Genomic DNA, 19,464 nt, shown 5'->3' with positions numbered 1-19,464 from the left:
ATATATCTTAAAAGTTAACGGATGGATGAAATCGGCGCACAAGTAGGATATTTCCCAAGGAAGAAATGGTTAGTTTTTGTCGGAAATGCCGTTTAAGATCCTGGAATTTTTTAAAAAATGGATAATTATGACAAATTGACTTTTTTTGACGAATGTTGTGGATTATTTTATGTGAGCAGAGTTTTTGGAGCAGGTTGCAGGATGTGATTGGCCTGAAGCCTCCTCAGTGAGAGGGAGGCTCTTAATAAAATGACTTACTCTTTCAGGTTTGTAGTTATGGAGCATCGGCCAGGCAGGTAGAAGACAACGTTGTCATAATGTTGAGTTAACTTTGCGTTCTACTGAGTTCCCTCTTCGCTTGTAATTTCAGAACTAATAAGAAGCTACATTCCATTTGGGGAAAGGTTCCTGAGCTGTGGTAATGTTGTTTGAGCTTTGAGGATGCTACATCCTCAGATTTTACTTGAGAATTCATAAGTCTTTATAACTTCATCAACTGGATTGAAATTCTGAGCAGGTCCAGTTGACGATAACTAACTCTGAGGGAGACCACAGCTTGCAGTCTTTGTCAGGGGTAGGGTATATTGAAGCCTAGTCTCTGAAAAGGCCTCCTATGGGGTAGGGCCAGGGGCACATTGATAATTCTCACAACTTGGTATGCCTGGTACCAAGAGCAGCATATCTCCAAGACACAATACCAGAGGGTCCAGAACAGGATCAGGATAATAAATGTTTGTTTTAAGGCCTTGCCTTTCTTGGAGAAATCACCCCACAGTTAGAGAAGGGCCGTGAACAGCACAGAAAGAGCAGTGCTCTCATGTCCCATCTTGCAGCTCCTGCAGTAAAGGTTATGCATTTAAATATAATTATTTAACTACCATCTTTTGCTGTTTCAAGACCTTCCGTACATCATAAGGTCAGAAGTGGGGATGTTCACTGATGATTGCACAATATTCAGCACCATTTGTGCCTCCTCAGATACTGAAACAGTCCATATCCAAATGCAGCGAGACCCAGACAATATTCAGGCTTAGGCTGAAAAATGACAACTTACATTTGCACCACACGATTGCCAGGCAATGACCATCTCCAACAAGAGAGAACCTAACCATCTTCCCTTGGCATTCAATGACATTACTATCAATGAATCTCCCCGCAAAGTCTGTCCACCATCCAAAAGGCACAAGCCAGGAGTGTAATGGAATACTATCCAATTGCCTGAATGAGTGTTCTAACAACACTTTAGAAGCTTAACACCATTCAGGTTAAAGCAAGCCGCTTGATTGGTACCCCACTACCACCTTCAACATTCATTCCCTCCACCATCAACGCTCAGTAGCAGCAGTGTGTACCATCTACAAGATGCACTGCAGCAATTCACCAAGGCTGATTTGATGGTACCATCAAGTAGGATGAAGGCAGCAGATGCATGGGAACACCACCATCTTCTCGAGGGCGATTAGGGATGGACAATAAATACTGGCCTATCAAGTGATGACCACATACCATGAATTAATTTTAAAAAAGCTCCCCTAAAAGTCAAACAGCATCCTGACTTGGAACTATATCTCCATTCCGACATTGTCTCTGGGTTAAAATCCTGGAACTCTCTTCCTAACAGCAACAATGGACTGCAGCGGTTCAAGACAGCAGCTCACCACCACCTTCTCAAGGACAACTCGGGATGGGCAAGAAATATTGGCGCAGCCAGCGACGTCCACGTTCCATGATGGAATAAAAAAAGAAATGAGCTGAAGTCACAACCAGGCTGAGCTGTGATGGTCTTCGTGACTCATGTGACTACATGACTACTGAAAACCAAGCAGCGTGCCTTAATGACTATCGGCCGGTGGCTCTGACATCCATCATTATGAAGTGCTTCGAAAGGTTAGTCATGGCATGAATCAATTCCAGCCTCCCGGACTACCTGGATCCACTAAGTTTGTCTACCGCCGCAACAGGTCCACAGCAGACGCCATTTCCCTGGCCCTGCACTCAACCCTGGAACACCTAGATAACAAGGACTGCACTCAACCCTGGAACACCTAGATAACAAGGACACCTATGTCAGACCCCTATTTATTGACTACAGTTCAGCCTTCAACACTATTATTCCCATGAAACTCATCTCCAAACTCCGTGGCCTGGGCCTCGGCATCTCCCTCTGCGACTGGATCCTGCACTTCCTAACTCACAGACCGCAATCAGTAAGGATAGGCAACAACACCTCCTCCACGATAATCCTCAACACCGCTGCCCCACAAGGCTGTGTCCTCAGCCCTCTACTATACTCCTTATACACCTATGACTGTGCAGCCAAATTCCCCTCCAATTCGATTTTCAAGTCTGCTGACGACACAACCGTAGTGGGTCGGTTGTGTCGTCAGCAGACTTGAACAATGATGAGACAGAGTACAGGAAAGAGATAGAGAATCTGGTGAACTGGTGTGGCAACAATAATCTCTCCTTCAATGTCAACAAAACGAAGGAAGCATAAAGGAGAACATGCCCCTGTCTACATCAAGGTTTTCTCCCACAGTCCAAAGATGTGCGGGTTAGGTTGATTGGCTATGCTAAAAATTGCCCTTAGTGTCCTGAGATACGTAGGTTAGAGGGATTAGTGGGTAAATATGTAGGGATATGGGGGTAGGGCCTGGGTGGGATTGTGGTCGGTGCAGACTCGATGGGCCGAATGGCCTCTTTCTGTGCTGTAGGGTTTCTAAGATTTCAATGGGGATGAAGTAGAAAGGGTCAAGAGTTTCAAATTTTTAGGTGTCCAGATCACCAACAACCTGTCCTGGTCCCCCCATGCCGACACTATAGTCAAGAAAGCCCACCAATGCCTCTACTTTCTCAGAAGACTAAGGAAATTTGGCATGTCAGCTACAACTCTGAGCAACTTTTACAGATGCACCATAGAAAGCATTCTTTCTGGTTGTATCACAGCTTGGTATGGCTCCTGCTCTGCCCAAGACCGCAACAAACTACAAAAGGTCGTGAATGTAGCCCAACCCATCACGCAAACCAGCCTCCCATCCCTTGACTCTGTCTACACTTCCCGCTGCCTCGGCAAAGCAGCCAGCATAATTAAGGACCCCATGCACCCCGGACATTCTCTCTTCCACTTCGGGAAAAAGATACAAAAGTCTGAGGTCACGTACCAACCAATTCAAGAACAGCTTCTTCCCTACTGCTGTCAGACTTTTGAATGGACTTACCTTGCATTAAGTTGATCTTTCTCTACACCCTACCTATGACTGTAACACTACATTCTGCACTTTCTCGTTTCCTTCTCTATGAACTGTATGGCGCGCAAGAAACAATACTTTTCATTGTATGTTAATACATGTGACAATAATAAATCAAATCAAAAAAATCACACTTTGTCTCATATCAAGAGTGGACATTTGGGAAAAATAACAGAAGTCAAGCACTAGTATTTGTAGAACTGGACTTCAGTAAGAATCCAGAACATTGGGAGAGGATAATACTACTTGGATGGAGATAAAACAATGCTCTGATTTTTGCATTGTTTTGTATAATAGTGTAATCCCTTCAAAAACAGGGGTCAACTTATGGGCTGAGTATAAAAATGGACTGCTAGTGTGGGTGATGTGGGTGTCATTTTGATGTGTCATCAGCACCGGACACAATGAGTAGGTGTCTCTTAAATTCATCCATCTATACAGCATGTTACTGGCTTCATCCTTTGTGCCCAGTTATAAGGTCCTGGTGAGTGAAACATGCATTTCTGGTGGAAAATTAAGGCCAATTTATTAATGTGACTGTAATATGTCGTGGCTGAGAAGAGAAATCAACTTCTACACCTGAGTACAAGCAGGAATGGTTTCACTTATACACAGGGTTGAGTTGTATGCTGTGATTTACAGTAATTATATGATGTGAATGCATTTGTTTTACAGATAGAATGGAGCGTAACAGAGAAAGATCATCAAGCCTGTATTGCGAAAGGCAAGGCAAAGGTCTGTCTTCAAAACTTTCTATTCTTCTATTCTTAACTTCTGCAAAATCTGCGATGTGAGTCGCTCCGTGGCGATAGGCTTACACCAATTGATAACCAGAGTATTAACTGAAATTGGCCATGTAACTTCTACAGATGGGAGATCTACTAGTGCAATGATGAGAAGTCAAATATTTTGAGTTGTAATCACACCATGGAAAGCTGTGGAATGGAGCACAATAAATCTAGTAATTAATTTTAGAAGAAATTAGCCACAAAAAGCTGGCAGGTTATTATCAAAGCCCAACTGGTTCACTGATCCCCTTTAGGATGTCAGCTGGTATGGCCAATAAACAACTACAGCATACAATGGAATTTTGTGTCCTTCCTGGTATGAGTTTGAGGGGGCGGGGGGAGGGTGAAATCGTGCCACATTCGCGTCTGTACTTCAATTAGATCTGGGCGGGAAGGGTTGTGGGGGAAATGGGAGTGGTGGTCCTTTGTTCAAACGCACACAGTGCCTGTTTGAGAGACCCAGCATTGGGGCAGGGAGGGGGCTTCTGGGAGCCATTCCTCAGCCCTTGCTTCTCTGGCCTCTATCCTGTCCTCACTCACCTTTGGCCTCAGCGACCCTGGACCTCTGGTGGATGCTCCCACTGGTGATGCATGCATTGTGCAGTTGGCAGCCTCTGGGTGGCATTTCTCTGGGGGATTTCGGGAGAAAGCCCACCGTTGTTCACTTGTAATAAGGTGCGACCGAAAAGGGATGGCATGGTGCTCTCACCAGCTTTCCCGCTGCCAGGCAAGATCCCCATTGCTTGCATCAAATGGAGCCCCAATGTGTGAGGTTGACTCATAATTCTCAAAAGCTTTTCAGGATAGTCCAGACCGCGGAGAACATTAGTTCTCAACCCAATTCTTTTATGCAGTAATTTTTTTTTAACTCATTCGTGGGACATGGGTGTTGCTGGCTGGCCAGCATTTATTGCCCATCCCTAGTTTCCCTTGAATTGATTGGCTTCCTGGGCCATTTCAGAGGGCATTTGAGAGTCAACCACATTGCTGTGGATCTGGAATCACATGTAGGCCAGACCGGGTAAGGACGGCATATTTCCTTCCCTAAAGGACATTAGTGAACCAGATGGGTTTTTTCCAACAATCGTTTCATGGTCATCAGTAGGTTCTTAATTCCAGATATTTTTTATTGAATTCAAATTCCACCATCTGCCGTGGTGGGATTCGAACCTGGGTCCCCAGAACATTAGCTGAGTTTCTTAATCATCTAACGATAATACCACTAGGCCATCACCTCTCCTTTTAAATAGAAAGAAGTGTTTGGGTGATGAATCAAGAGCCGGAAGTCACTGATTTAAATTGATTGGGAACAGGACTAGAACACAGAGTAGTTAGGATGTGTAACACACTGATCAAGAGTGTGGAGGAGGCAAACTCAATCATGGCATTCAAAACAGAAATGAGTAATTAAACCGAAGAGGTTAGATCTACAGGGCTACAAAGGAAAGGTATTGGAGTGGGGCACAAATGGGGCGGGAATTTACGGCCTCGCTCGGGCGAGACCGGAAATTCCCACCCGAGGTCAACGGAGATTTCCATTGTCGGACCCTTGCCTGTGCTGATTCCATGGCGGGGGACATTGTAGAATTCCGGCCATGGTCACATGTGTCAGAACCACTGATTCTCAAAATGGTTACATGATTTGATGTATTTAGTGATCTTCAGTTACTAATCAGGTTTGGGTAACTCACCCTGTGTTGTACTCAGCATTCATCCTTGTCTGATGAAGTCTCAATAAATGTCTATGGAATGTTTTTCAATATTAAAGCTGTTATCCCAGCTCAGATTTCTTTCACATTTTCACTAACTGAAATCAATGTCACCAATTAATGAGTCAAATATTTTAGGTTATAGATGGGCATTAGTCAGTAAAAGATGATGACGTTCAGAAAAAGGAGAAAAGGGGGAGGGATGGCAGCATTAGTTAAGTGCGAGGTAGAGAGGATGTCCCAGAGGGATCGAGGTCGCTATCTATTTGGCTAAAGCTAAGGGACAAAAAAGGTGCAATACAATGTTCAGTGCTCCTTAATGGCCACCAGCTAGTGGGAAGGATGTAGCAGACCAAATCTACAAGGAAATTATGGAGAGGTGCAAAAATTATAGGGTAGTTGTCATGGCGGACTTTATTTATCCAGATATAGAACAAAGAACAAAGAACAATACAGCACAGGAACAGGCCCTTCGGCCCTCCAAGCCCGCGCCGCTCCCCGGTCCAGGATTGAATCCTGAATCCAGGATCCCCGCCCAATTTTCCAGCCTATCTACATACCAATATCCTATCCACCGAGCTGTCCCTCACAGCTACGATGCTTTGTTCATCACAACCTATTAACTCACCCCCACCCCCCCATTCCAGACCATGTGATCTCCAGGGAGAGGCGAAAACCCAGAGTGAAAACCCCAGGGCCAATATGGGGAAAGAAAATCTGGGAAATTCCTCTCCGACCCCCTGAGGCGATCGAAACGAGTCCAGGAGATCACAATGGCCCTGATCGGAAAATGCTTCCCAACCCTAGTCATTTCCACTTCCACGAACACCATATGAATTCCCTGCCCCCGAGACAGGTTCCCAACTATCCGCAGTCTCGCTCTGTACTGGCACCAGCAAGATGATCATAGAATGAAGCCTTGAAACGAGAAACAAGGAACAATTAGCCCGCGCCGCTCCCTGGTCCAAACTAGACCACTCTTTTGTATCCCTCCATTCCCACTCCGTTCATATAGCTGTCTAGATAAGTCTTAAATGTTCCCAGTGTGTCTGCCTCCACCACCTTGCCCGGCAACACATTCCAGGCCCCCACGACCCTCTGTGTGAAATATGTCCTTCTGATATCTGTGTTAAACCTCCCCCCCTTCACCTTGAACCTATGACCCCTCGTGAACGTCACCACCGACCCGGGGAAAAGCTTCCCACCGTTCACCCTATCTATGCCTTTCATAATTTTATACACCTCTATTAAGTCTCCCCTCATCCTCCGTCTTTCCAAGGAGAACATAGGAAAATATAGATTAGGATGGTTGTGGTGTAAAGGGCAGTGGGGTGCAAGAGTTCCTAGAATGTGTTCAGGGCAGCACAGTGGTGCAGTGGTTAACGTTGGGCATTGGTGAGGCCACACCAATGATTTGTGCACCAAAACTGCACGCAATACTCCAGATGTAACCTCACCATAGAGCATTGGTAAGGCCACACCTGGAGTGTTGAGTGCAGTTTTGCTGTCCTTTTCTGAGAAGTATGTCCTTGCTATACAGGGAGTGCAGCGAAGGTTTACCAGGCTGATTCCTGGGATGGCAGGTCTGTTATATGAGGTGAGACTAAGTTGATTAGGATTATATTCACTGGAGTTTAGAAGAGTTAGAGGGGATCACGTAGAAACTAATAAAATCCTAACAGGGTTAGACAGGGTAGATTCAGACAGAATGTTCATAATGGTGGGGGAGTCCAGAACTCGGGGTCATAGTTTGAGGATAAGGGGTAAACCTTTTAGGACTGAGGAGAGGAGAAAATTCTTCACCCAGAGGGTGGTGAATGTGTGGAATTCACTACCACAGAAAGTAGTTGAGGCCAAAACATTGTCTGATTTCAAGAAGAAATTAGATATCGCTCTTGTTGCTAAAGGGATCAAAGGGGGAAGGGGGGGGATCAGGATATTGAATTCGATGATCAGCCATGATCATAATGAATGGTGGAGCAGGCTCGAAGGGCTGAATGGCCCACTCCTGCTTCTAGTTTCTATGTATATTTCTATGTAATCCATATGGGTGGAGATAAGAAATAACAAGAGGAGGAAGATACTGGTAGGAGTAGTTTATAGGCTCCCTAACAATAGCTATATTGTAGGATAGAGAATAAATCATGAGATAATGAGGGCCTGTAAAAAAAGGCAGTATGTTAATCATGGGTGATGTTAATCCTCATGTGGATTGGGGAAAATCAAATTGGCAGAGGTCGCCATGAGGAAGAATTTATAGATCGTATTCAGGACAGTTTCCTGGAACAATATGTTGTACATCCTACCAGCGATCAGGTTATTTTAGACCTGGTAATGTCTAACAACAGTAAGAAGTTTAACAACACCAGGTTAAAGTCCAACAGGTTTATTTGGTAGCAAAAGCCACACAAGCTTTCGGAGTTCCAAGCCCCTTCTTCAGGTGAGTGGGAATTCTGTTCACAAACAGAGCATATAAAGACACAGACTCAATTTACATGAATAATGGTTGGAATGCGAATACTTACAACTAATCAAGTCTTTAAGAAACAAAACAACGTGAGTGGAGAGAGCATCAAGACAGGCTAAAAAGATGTGTATTGTCTCCAGACAAGACAGCCAGTGAGCTTCCTTTCATATCTTAGCATGCAACCCATCACATCCAGGGGACTTATCAGTCTGTAGTTCCATTAGTTTCCTGAGTACCTTTTCTCTCGTGGTAGTTATTGTATTTATTTCCTTCCCCTTGATTATTCAGTATTTTTGGAACTCTATTAGTGTCTTCTAGCGTGAAAACTGACGCAAACTATTTATTTACTTCCCCTGTCATTTCCTAGTTCCCCATTACTATTTCCCCTGGCTCATGCTTGGAGCTTGGAGCTTGGACCTCCGAAAGCTTGTGTGGCTTTTGCTACCAAATAAACCTGTTGGACTTTAAGCTGGTGTTGTTAAACTTCTTACTGTGTTTACCCCAGTCCAACGCCGGCATCTCCACACAATGTCTAACAAGGCAGGTTTAATAAATAATCTCAGAGTAAAAGATCTCCTTGGAAACAGTGACCATAACATGGTAGAATTTGGCATTCAGTTTGTGAGTGAGAAACGTGGATCAGAAACAATTGTGCTAAACTTAAATAAGGGTAATTACAAAGAAATGAGGGCAGCGTTGGCTTGAGTTTAGTGGAAAAGGTGGTTGACATTTGTGACTCAGAACAAAGATATATCCCCTGTGACGAAGAATGATTCGAGGAAATGATAATCAACCACAGTTAATCAAGGAAGTTAAGGTTAGTATTAACTGAAAGAAAAAACATGCAATGTGGCAAAGATTAGTGGTAAACCAGAGGATTGGGAAAGATTTAAAAACCCAACAAAAGATGACAAAAAGAGGGAGAAGATAAACTGAGAGTAAACTAACAAGTAATATAGAAACGGGCAGTAAGAGCTTCTTTAAACATATAAAAAGGAAGTGAACATTGGTCCCTAAGAGCATGAGACAGGGAAAATAGTAATGGGGAACTAGGAAATGACAGGGGAAGTAAATAAATAGTTTGCGTCAGTTTTCACGCTAGAAGACACTAATAGAGTTCCAAAAATACTGAATAATCAAGGGGAAGGAAATAAATACAATAACTACCACGAGAGAAAAGGTACTCAGGAAACTAATGGAACTACAGACTGATAAGTCCCCTGGATGTGATGGGTTGCATGCTAAGATATGAAAGGAAGTAGCTACAGAGATTGTGGATGCACTGGTAACAATCTACCAAGAATCCTTAAAATCCAGAAAAGTCCCAGAGGTTTGGTAAATAAAGGTAACACCTTTATTCAAAAAGGGTGGGAGACAAAATAACAGGTAACTACAGGCTAGTTGGCTTAACATCTGGAATTGGAAAATGTTTAGAGTCTGTTATAAAAAATGTAATAGCAGAGCATTTAGAAATACATGAGATAATCAAACAGTCAACATGGCTTGATGAAGGAGAAATGATGCCTGACAAATTCATTAGAGTTCTTTGTTGTGGTAATGAGCAGGATAGACTAAAGGGAACCAGTGGATTTCCGAAAAGTATTCGATAAGGTACAAATAGGCTACTTAATACGATAAGAACCCCTAGTTTTTGATTTGATTTATTATTGTCACATGTATTGGGATTCAGTGAAAAGTCTTGTTTCTTCTGCGCTATACAGACAAAGCATACCGTTTATAGAGTACATAGGGGAGAAGGAAAGGAGAGGGTGCAGAATATAGTGTTGCAATTACAGATAGGGTGTAGAGAAAGATTATCTATATGTTCCCTAATTGAACCTACACTTTCCCTCGTTATTCCAATCAACATGGACATTCCATTTGCCCTCCTAGTTGCTTGTATCACCCAGATCCCTCTGTACTGTAGAATTCTGCAGTCTCTCTCCATCCAAATAATATTCTGCTTTTCTATTCTTTTTGCCACAGTGGACAAATTCACATTTTTCCACATTATAGTCCATCTGCCAAATGTTCACCCAGTGGGCAAGACTGACCAGGAGTTAACTTTGGGAGAATCAGTCCTAGGCATTGTAATGCACATTATGGTGCATCTGCTTAAGTGGATAAATAGGGCAGTATGTAGATCAATAAAGCTATATGTAGATAAATAGAGGCGACATGTTTTGCAGTATAGAAACATGGATTTGCTCAGAACATCGCAACCCACTGCACTGGTCCAAATTCTCTTGAATTTGACCATCCAGAACTTTCTACAAAATGAATCTAGTCCCTTCAGGGCTCACAGAGCTGATAGTGAATATGTGGAGCAGACGACCCAAGGAGATAATGGATGTAGCTAGTGCCAATAAATTCAAAAGGGAACTACAAAGGATTGTGAATGAAGCCCAGTCCATCACGCAAATCAGCCTCCCATCCATTGACTCTGTCTACATTTCCCGCTGCCTCGGAAAAGCAGCCAGCATAATAAACCCAGACATTCTCTCTTCCACCTTCTTCCTTTGGGAAAAAGATACAAAAGTCTGAGGACACGTACCAACCGACTCAAGAACAGTTTATTCCCTGCTGCCATCAGATGTTTGAATGGACCTAGCTCACATTAAATTGATCTTTCTCTACACCCTAGCTATGACTATAACTCTACATTCTGTACTGTCTCCTTTCCTTCTCTATGAACGGTATGCTTTGTCTGCATAGCACGCAAGAAACAATACTTTTCACTGTGTACCAATACATGTCACAATAATAAATCAAATCAAATATGTTTCTTTTTGACAGAAGAAGGAAATGTGTGATACAAACCCATTGTACAGTATTTTGGAACCTTTGAAGGATCTATCCCAGTCATATCTTTGTTAACATTATTGGAAATAAAACTAATCACAGCACGGGGGATATGGTGAAGGAAGTTGGTATCAATCGACTGTTGGCACAGATGGAAAATCGTTGAACAATCTGGTGATTGAAGCCCCAATCTCTCGGATCAGTTTTTAGAGTCAGTCTTGATGCAGTATTGAGTGTTCTATCTATACTGTAATATATAATTCATTTGATCATAATGTTCTGCCGGTTAATTCTCTTGATGAGGTCAGTGAGGGGGGTGTGTTGCCACTCCGTAACAAGTACTCCTTTGTGGGCACCAGAAAGGAGGAGAACAATGGGGATATTTTTCACTGCTGTCCGCTCTAATAGGCTGATTGATTTTCTGAAGAGTTCAGATGTTTACCACATCTGAAAATCACCACAAAGGAATAGGAAAAATATGCATATTTCGAATATTTTCTATTCAGGCGAAAAGGAAAATTTAAAATTGAGTTTTGCTTGTTGCTGAGTTATCCGTTACAGCTGATTAAAAGCAAATTGAAAGTTCAGTTTTTGGATTTTTAAAAAAAATCACCCATAATGAAAGGCAGGAAAAATAAATAGCAAAACAGACTTGGTCAAAAAGAACAAATTCCCAACAGAATTCCCTTTTTCTGTCGGGAAAAATATACAAAAGCCTGAGGACACGTACCAAGAACAGAGTCATCCCTGCAGCCATCAGACTTTTGAATGGACCTACCCCATATTAAGTTGATCTTTCTCTACACCCTAGCTATGACTGTAATACTACATTCTGCACTCTCTCGTTTCCTTATCCCTTCTGTACTCTGTGAACGGTATGTTTTGTCTGTATAGTGCTCAAGAAACAATACTTTTCACTGTATCCCAATACATGTGACAATAATGAATCACATGAAATCAAAGCAGTAGGGAGACAGAAGAGAAGTTTGAGGACAGCACGGAAGTTAAAGAGAGCACATCAATTAGTAAAGGCAGTGTCAGTAATCCTAGTACCAGAGAGATCAGACAGAAGCAAGACAGAGAGCAAGGGAAGTCCAGATTAAACTGCATTTATTTCAATGCAAGAGGCCTGATGGGCAAGGTAGATGAACTCAGGGCATTGATGGGTACATGGGACTGGGATATTATAGCAATTACTGAAACATGGCTAAGGGAGGGACAGGACTGGCAGCTTAATGTTCCAGGGTACAGATGCTATAGGAAAGATAGAACAGGAGGTAAGAGAGGAGGGGGAGTTGCACTTTTGATTAGGGAGCATCACAGCTGTACTGAGAGGGGATCTATCTGAGGGCTCGGCCACTGAGTCTATATGGGTAGAACTGAGAAATAAGAAGGGGGAAATCACTTTGATAGGGTTGTACTATAGGCCCCCAAATAGTCAGCGGGAAATTGAGGAGCAAATATGTAAGGAGATTACAGATAGCTCCAAGAAAAATAGGGTGGTAATCGTCGGAGGTTTTAATTTTCCCAACATTGACTGGGACAGCCATAGTATTAGAGGGTTGGATGGAGAGAAATTTGTTGAATGTATTCAGGAGGAATTTCTCATTCAGTATGTAGATGGCCCGACTAGAGAGGGGGCAAAACTTGACCCCCTCTTGGGAAATAAGGAAGGGCAAGTGACAGAGGTGTTAGTGAGGGATCACTTTGGGACCAGTGACCATAATTCTATTAGTTTTAAGATAGCTATGGAGAATGATAGGTCTGTCCCAAAAGTTAATATTCTAAATTGGGGCAAGGCCAATGTTGATGGTATCAGGCAGGAACTTTCAAAAGTTAATTGGGGGAGTCTGTGGGAAGGCGAAAGGGATGTCTGGGAAGTGGCATGCTTTCAAAAGTGTGTTAACCAGGGTTCAGGGTAAACACATTCCTCTTAGAGTAAAGGGCAAGGCTGGCAGAAGTAGGGAACCCTGGATGATGCGGGATATTGAGGCCCTGGTCAAGAAGAAGAAAGAGGCACATGACATGCATAGGCAGCTGGGATCAAGTGAATCTCTTGAAGGGTATAGGTGGTGTAGGAGTAGAGTTAAGAGAGAAATCAGGAAGGCAAAAAGGGGGCATGAAATTGTTTTGGCAGATAAGGCAAAGGAGAATCCAAAGAGCTTCTACAAATACATAAAGGTCAAAAGAGTAACAAGGGAGAGAGTAGGGCCTCTTAAGGATCAACAAGGCAATCTATGTGCGGATCCACAAGAGATGGGTGAGATCCTAAATGAATATTTCTCATCAGTATTTACTGTTGAGAAAAGCATGGATGTTAGGGAACTTGGGGAATTAAATATTGATGTCTTGAGGAGTGTACATATTACAGAGAAGGAGGTGCTGGAAGTCTTAAAGCGCATCAAGGTAGACAAATCTGCGGGACCTGATGAGGTATATCCCAGGACGTTGTGGGAGGCTAGGGAGGAAATTGCGGGTCCCCTAGCCGAGATATTTGAATCATCGATCGTCACGGGTGAGGTGCCTGAAGATTGGAGAGTGGCAAATGTTGTGCCTTTGTTTAAAAATGGCTGCAGGGAAAAGCCTGGGAACTACAGGCCAGTTAGCCTCACATCTGTGGTGGGTAAATTGTTGGAAGGTATTTTGAGAGACAGGATCTACAGGTATTTAGAGATGCAAGGACTGATTAGGGACAGTCAGCATGGCTTTGTGAGTGGAAGATCGTGTCTCACAAATTTAATTGAGTTTTTTGAAGGGGTAACCAAGAAGGTAGATGAGGACAGTGCAGTTGATGTTGTCTACATGGATTTTAGCAAGGCCTTTGACAAGGTACCACATGGTAGGTTGTTGCATAAAGTTAAATCTCACGGGACCCAGGGTGAGGTATCTAAATGGATACAAAATTGGCTTCTTAACAGAATAAGAAGTCTCACAACACCAGGTTAAAGTCCAACAGGTTTATTTGGTAGCAAATACCATAAGCTTTCGGAGCACTGCCCCTTCGTCAGATGGAGTGAAAATCTGTTCTCCAACAGTGCACAGAGACACAGAAATCAAGTTACAGAATACTAATTAGAATGCAAATCTCTACAGCCAGCCAGGTCTTAAAGGTACAGATAATGTGGGTGGAGGGAACATTAAACACAGGTTAAAGAGATGTGTATTGTCTCCAGACAGAACAGCTAGTAAGATTCTGCAAGATCAGGGGGAAAGCTGTGGGGGTTACTGATAATGTGACATAAATCCAACATCCCGGTTTAGGCCGTCCTCATGTGTGCGGAACTTGGCTATCAGTTTCTGCTCAGCGACTCTGCGTGTCGTGTGTCGTGAAGGCCGCCTTGGAGAACGCTTACCTGAAGATCCAAGGCTGAATGCCCGTGACTGCTGAAGTGCTCCCCCACAGGAAGAGAACAGTCTTGCCTGGTGATTGTCGAGCGGTGTTCATTCATCCGTTGTCGTAGCGTCTGCATGGTTTCCCCAATGTACCATGCCTCGGGACATCCTTTCCTGCAGGAGAACAGTGACCATGACACCACACAACCCTGCCACAGCAACCTCTGCAAGACGTGCCGGATCATCGACACGGATGCCATCATCTCACGTGAGGACACCATCTACCAGGTACACGGTACCTACTCTTGCAACTCGGCCAACGTTGTCTACCTGATACGCTGCAGGAAAGGATGTCCCGAGGCATGGTACATTGGGGAAACCATGCAGACGCTACGACAACGGATGAATGAACACCGCTCGACAATCACCAGGCAAGACTGTTCTCTTCCTGTGGGGGAGCACTTCAGCAGTCACGGGCATTCAGCCTTGGATCTTCAGGTAAGCGTCCTCCAAGGCGGCCTTCACGACACACGACACGCAGAGTCGCTGAGCAGAAACTGATAGCCAAGTTCCGCACTCATGAGGACGGCCTAAACCGGGATGTTGGATTTATGTCACATTATCAGTAACCCCCACAGCTTTCCCCCTGATCTTGCAGAATCTTACTAGCTGTTCTGTCTGGAGACAATACACATCTCTTTAACCTGTGTTTAATGTTCCCTCCACCCACATTATCTGTACCTTTAAGACCTGGCTGGCTGTAGAGATTTGCATTCTAATTAGTATTCTGTAACTTGATTTCTGTGTCTCTGTGCACTGTTGGAGAACAGATTTTCACTCCATCTGACGAAGGGGCAGCGCTCTGAAAGCTTATGGTATTTGCTACCAAATAAACCTGTTGGACTTTAACCTGGTGTTGTGAGACTTCTTACTGTGCTTACCCGAGTCCAACGCCGGCATCTCCACATCATTCTTAACAGAAGCCAGAGGGTGGTTGTAGAGAGTTGTTTTTCAAACTGGAGGCCTGTGACCAGCGGTGTGCCTCAGGGATCAGTGCTGGGCCCACTGTTATTTGTCATTTATATTAGTGATTTGGATGAGAATATAGGGGGCATGGTTAGTAAGTTTGCAGATGACACCAAGATTGGTGGCATGGTGGACAGTGAGGAAGTTTATCTCCAATTGCAGCGGGAGCTTGATCAATTGGGCCAGTGGGCTGACGAATGGCAGATGGAGTTTAATTTAGACAAATGCGAGGTAATGCATTTTACTAGATTGAACCAGGACAGGACTTACTCAGTTAATGGTAGGGTGTTGGGGAGAGTTACAGAACAAAGAGATCTAGGGGTACTGATTCATAGCTCCTTGAAAGTGGAGTCACAGGTGGACAGAGTGGTGAAGAAGGCATTCGGCATGCTTGGTTTCATCGGTCAGAACATTGAATACAGGAGTTGGGACGTCTTGTTGAAGTTGTACAAGACATTGGTAAGGCCACACTTGGAATACATTGTGCAATTCTAGTCACCCTATTATAGAAAGGATAGTATTAAACTAGAAAGAGTGCAGAAAAGATTTACTAGGATGCTACCGAGACTTGATGATTTGAGTTACAAGGAGAGGCTGGATAGACTGGGACTTTTTTCTCTGGAGCATAGGAGGCTGAGGGGTGACCTTATAGAGGTCTACAAAATAATGAGGGGCACAGATCAGCTAGTCAACATCTTTTCCCAAAGGTAGGGGAGTCTAAAACTAGAGGGCATAGGTTTAAGGTGAGAGGGGAGAGATACAAAAGTGTCGAGAGGGGCAATTTTTTCAGAGGGTGGTGAGTGTCTGGAACAAGCTGCTAGAGGTAGTAGTAGAGGCGGGTACAATTTTATCCTTTAAAAAGCATTTAGATAGTTATATGGGTACGATGGGTATAGAGGGATATGGGCCAAATGCGGGCAATTGGGATTAGTTTAGGGGTTTTTTAAAAAAGGGGCGGCATGGACAAGTTGGGCCGAAGGGCTTGTTTCCATACTCTAAACCTCTATGACTCTAAATCAAATGTGCCAGATTTTAAGTTTTCCTTAAGCTTTGGATGTGTCTGTTTTTGTTGGGTGGTCACTTGTTAATATTTGTGACCCTAACCTCATTTTTAATTATCCTTGATGGTAAGGCTGTTCTGCGGGTGGGAAAGCCTGGTGGAGAAATACATTATGTTTCCTTGTATGAAACGTAGAAAATAGGAACAGATGGAGGCCATTCGGCCCTTCGACTCTGCTCTGCCATTCATTATGATCATGACTGATCATCCAACTCAATAGTCTGATCCCGTCTTCCCCCCATATCCATTGATCCCCTGCGCCTCAAGTGTTATATTTAACTGTTTCTTGAAAACATTCAATGTTTTGGCTCAATTATTTTCTGTGGTAGTGAATTCCACAGGCCGACCACTCTCTGGGTGAAGAGAGCAGCACAGCAGCACTGGGTCAGGATATAAATTGTCCCATTGGTAAGACGCAGCATGGGTTCATGAAGGGAAGGTCATGTTTGACTAATTTGGTGGAATTCTTTGAGAACATTACATGTGCAGTGGTCATTGATGTGGTGTATCTGGATTTCCAGAAGGTATTTGACAAGGTGCCGCACCAAAGACTGCTACATAAGATAAAGGTGCACGGTATTACGGGTAATGTATTAGCATGGATAGAGGATTGGTTAACTAACAGAAAGCAAAGAGTGGGGGTAAATGTATGTTTTTCAGATTGGCGATCAGTGACTAATCGTGTGCCTCAGGGATCAGTGTTGGGACCTCAATTGTTTACGATTTACATAGATGATTTGGAGTTGGGGACCAAGTGTAGTGTGTCAAAATTCGCAGATGACACTAAGATGGGTGGCAGAGGATGCTGAAAGTCTGCAAAGGGATATAGATAATCTAAGTGAGTGGGCCAGGCAGGGTCTGGCAGATGGAGTACAATGTTGGTAAATTGAGGTCATGCATTTTGGCAAGAATAACAGCAAAATAGACTATTATTTAAATGGTAAAAAATTGCACTATGCTGCTATGCAGAGGGACCTGGGTGTCCTTGTGCAGGAATATCAAGGTTTGCAGGTGCAGCAGGTAATTAAGAAGGCAAATGGAATTTTGTCCCTTATTGCTAGAGGGATGGAGTTTAAAAAGAGTGAGATTATGTTGCAGCTGTATAAGGTGCTGGTGAGGCCACACCTAGAGTACTGTCTACAGTTGTGGTCTCCTTACTTGAGAAAGGATATACTGGCACTGGAGGGGGTGCAGAGGAGATTCACTAGGTTGATTCCGGAGTTGAGAGGGTTGGCTTATGAGGAGAGACTGAGTAGACTGGGGCTATACTCATTGGAATTCAGAAGACTGAGGGGAGATTTTATAGAAACATAAAATTATGAATGGAATCGATGAGATAGAAACAGGGAAGTTGTTTCCACTGGCGGGTGAAACTAGAACTAGGGGGCATAGCCTCAAAATAAGGGGAAGCACATTTAGGACTGAGTTGAGGAGGAACTTCTTCACACGAAGGGTTGTGAATCTGTGGAATTCCCTGCCCAGTGAAGCAGTTGAGGCTTCCTCATTGAATGTTTTTAAGACAAGGATAGATAAATATTTGAACAGTAAAGGAATTAAGGGTTATGGTGAGCGGGAGGCTAAGTGGATATGATTCCACGGAAAGATCAGCCATGATCTTATTGAATGGCGGAGCAGGCTCGAGCAGCCAGATGGCCGACTCCTGCTCCTAATTCTTATGTTCTTATGTTCTAAGAGCAGCACCATCACTCCTAGGCCATATAAAGCTAAATAAATTCTAATAGAAACACTTGCTTTGGTCTCTCCTGATCCAAGTCGGTGGATGATGAGACCATTTCAAGACTGAGATTTTCAGGCAGCACAATGGAAATTCAGGACAGGGTCGGGTGAGGGCAGGACCTTCAAGCTCTGAAGAGTGTTATTTTTAACTCTTTCAGGGATTGAGTGTTGCTGGCACGACCAGCATTTCGGTGCCCATCCCTAACTGCTCCTGAGAACCTGGTAGCAAGTCGCTGTAGTCCATCTGGTGTTGGAACTGTGACGCTGCTGTGCCTTTATGAAATGTATTTTAATCATGTTTCTGCAGTTCTTTTAAGAGGGCCTTCTGTACTTGTTGCTGACCTGTCTGAGTCGATGTCCTTTTATTTTGATTTGATTCGATTTATTATTGTCACATATATTTACAGTGAAAAGTATTGTTTCTTACGCGCTATAAGTTCATAGAGAAGGAAACGAGAGAGTGCAGAATGTAGTGTTACAGTCATAGCTAGGGTGTAGAGAAAGATCAACTTAATGCAAGGTAACTCCATTCAAAAGTCTGACAGCAGCAGGGAAGAAGCTGTTCTTGAGTCGGTTGGTACGTAACCTCAGACTTTTGTATCTTTTTCCTGAAGGAAGAAGGTGGAAGAGAGAATGTCCGGGGTGCGTGGGGTCCTTAATTATGCTGGCTTCTTTGCCGAGGCAGCGGAAAGTGTAGACAGAGTCAATGGATGGGAGGCTGGTTTGCGTGATGGATTGGGCTACATTCACGACCTTTAGTAGTTTCTTGCGGTCTTGGGCAGAGCAGGAGCCATATCAAGAAAGAATGTTTTCTATGGTGCATCTGTAAAAGTTGGTGAGAGTCGTAGCTGACATGCCAAATTTTCTTTGTCTTCTGAGAAAGTAGAGGCGTTGGTGGGCTTTCTTAACTATAGTGTCGGCATGGGAGGATCAGGACAGGTTGTTGGTGATCTGGACACCTAAAAATTTGAAGCTCTCGAAGCTTTCTACTTCGTCCACATTGATGTAGACAGGGGCATGTTCTCCTTTACGCTTCCTGAAGCCGATGACAATCTCCTTCGTTTTATTGAAATTGAGGGAGAGATCATTGTTGCCGCACCAGTTCACCAGTTTCTCTATCTCTTTCCTGTACTCTGTCTCACCATTGTTTGAGATCCAACCCGCTACAGTGGTGTTGTCAGCCAACTTGAAAATCGAATATAAGGAGTATAGTAGGGGCTGAGAACACAGCCTTGTGGGGCACCGGTGTGGAGGAGGTGTTATTTTATTGTTGTTAGAGTCATATAATAGGCTT

General features: G+C 43.7%; 1 protein-coding gene across 1 annotated transcript in view; it reads left to right on the top strand.

Moving 5' to 3' along the window:
- Positions 1 to 19,464, top strand: part of sema4f (sema domain, immunoglobulin domain (Ig), transmembrane domain (TM) and short cytoplasmic domain, (semaphorin) 4F) — a 208,237-nt gene that overhangs the window by 84,562 nt on the left and 104,211 nt on the right. Inside the window, exon 3 of the mRNA XM_078224518.1 lies at positions 3,924 to 3,983. Coding sequence (XP_078080644.1) covers positions 3,924 to 3,983 — 60 coding nt within the window. The remainder of the gene's footprint in view (positions 1 to 3,923; positions 3,984 to 19,464) is intronic.

The sequence above is a fragment of the Mustelus asterias genome, chromosome 1 (genome assembly GCF_964213995.1).
Source record: "Mustelus asterias chromosome 1, sMusAst1.hap1.1, whole genome shotgun sequence".
In the NCBI taxonomy this organism is placed as follows: Eukaryota; Metazoa; Chordata; class Chondrichthyes; order Carcharhiniformes; family Triakidae; genus Mustelus; species Mustelus asterias.
Note: the sequence above shows the minus strand (reverse complement) of the source record. Positions and strands in the feature narration are given on the sequence as shown.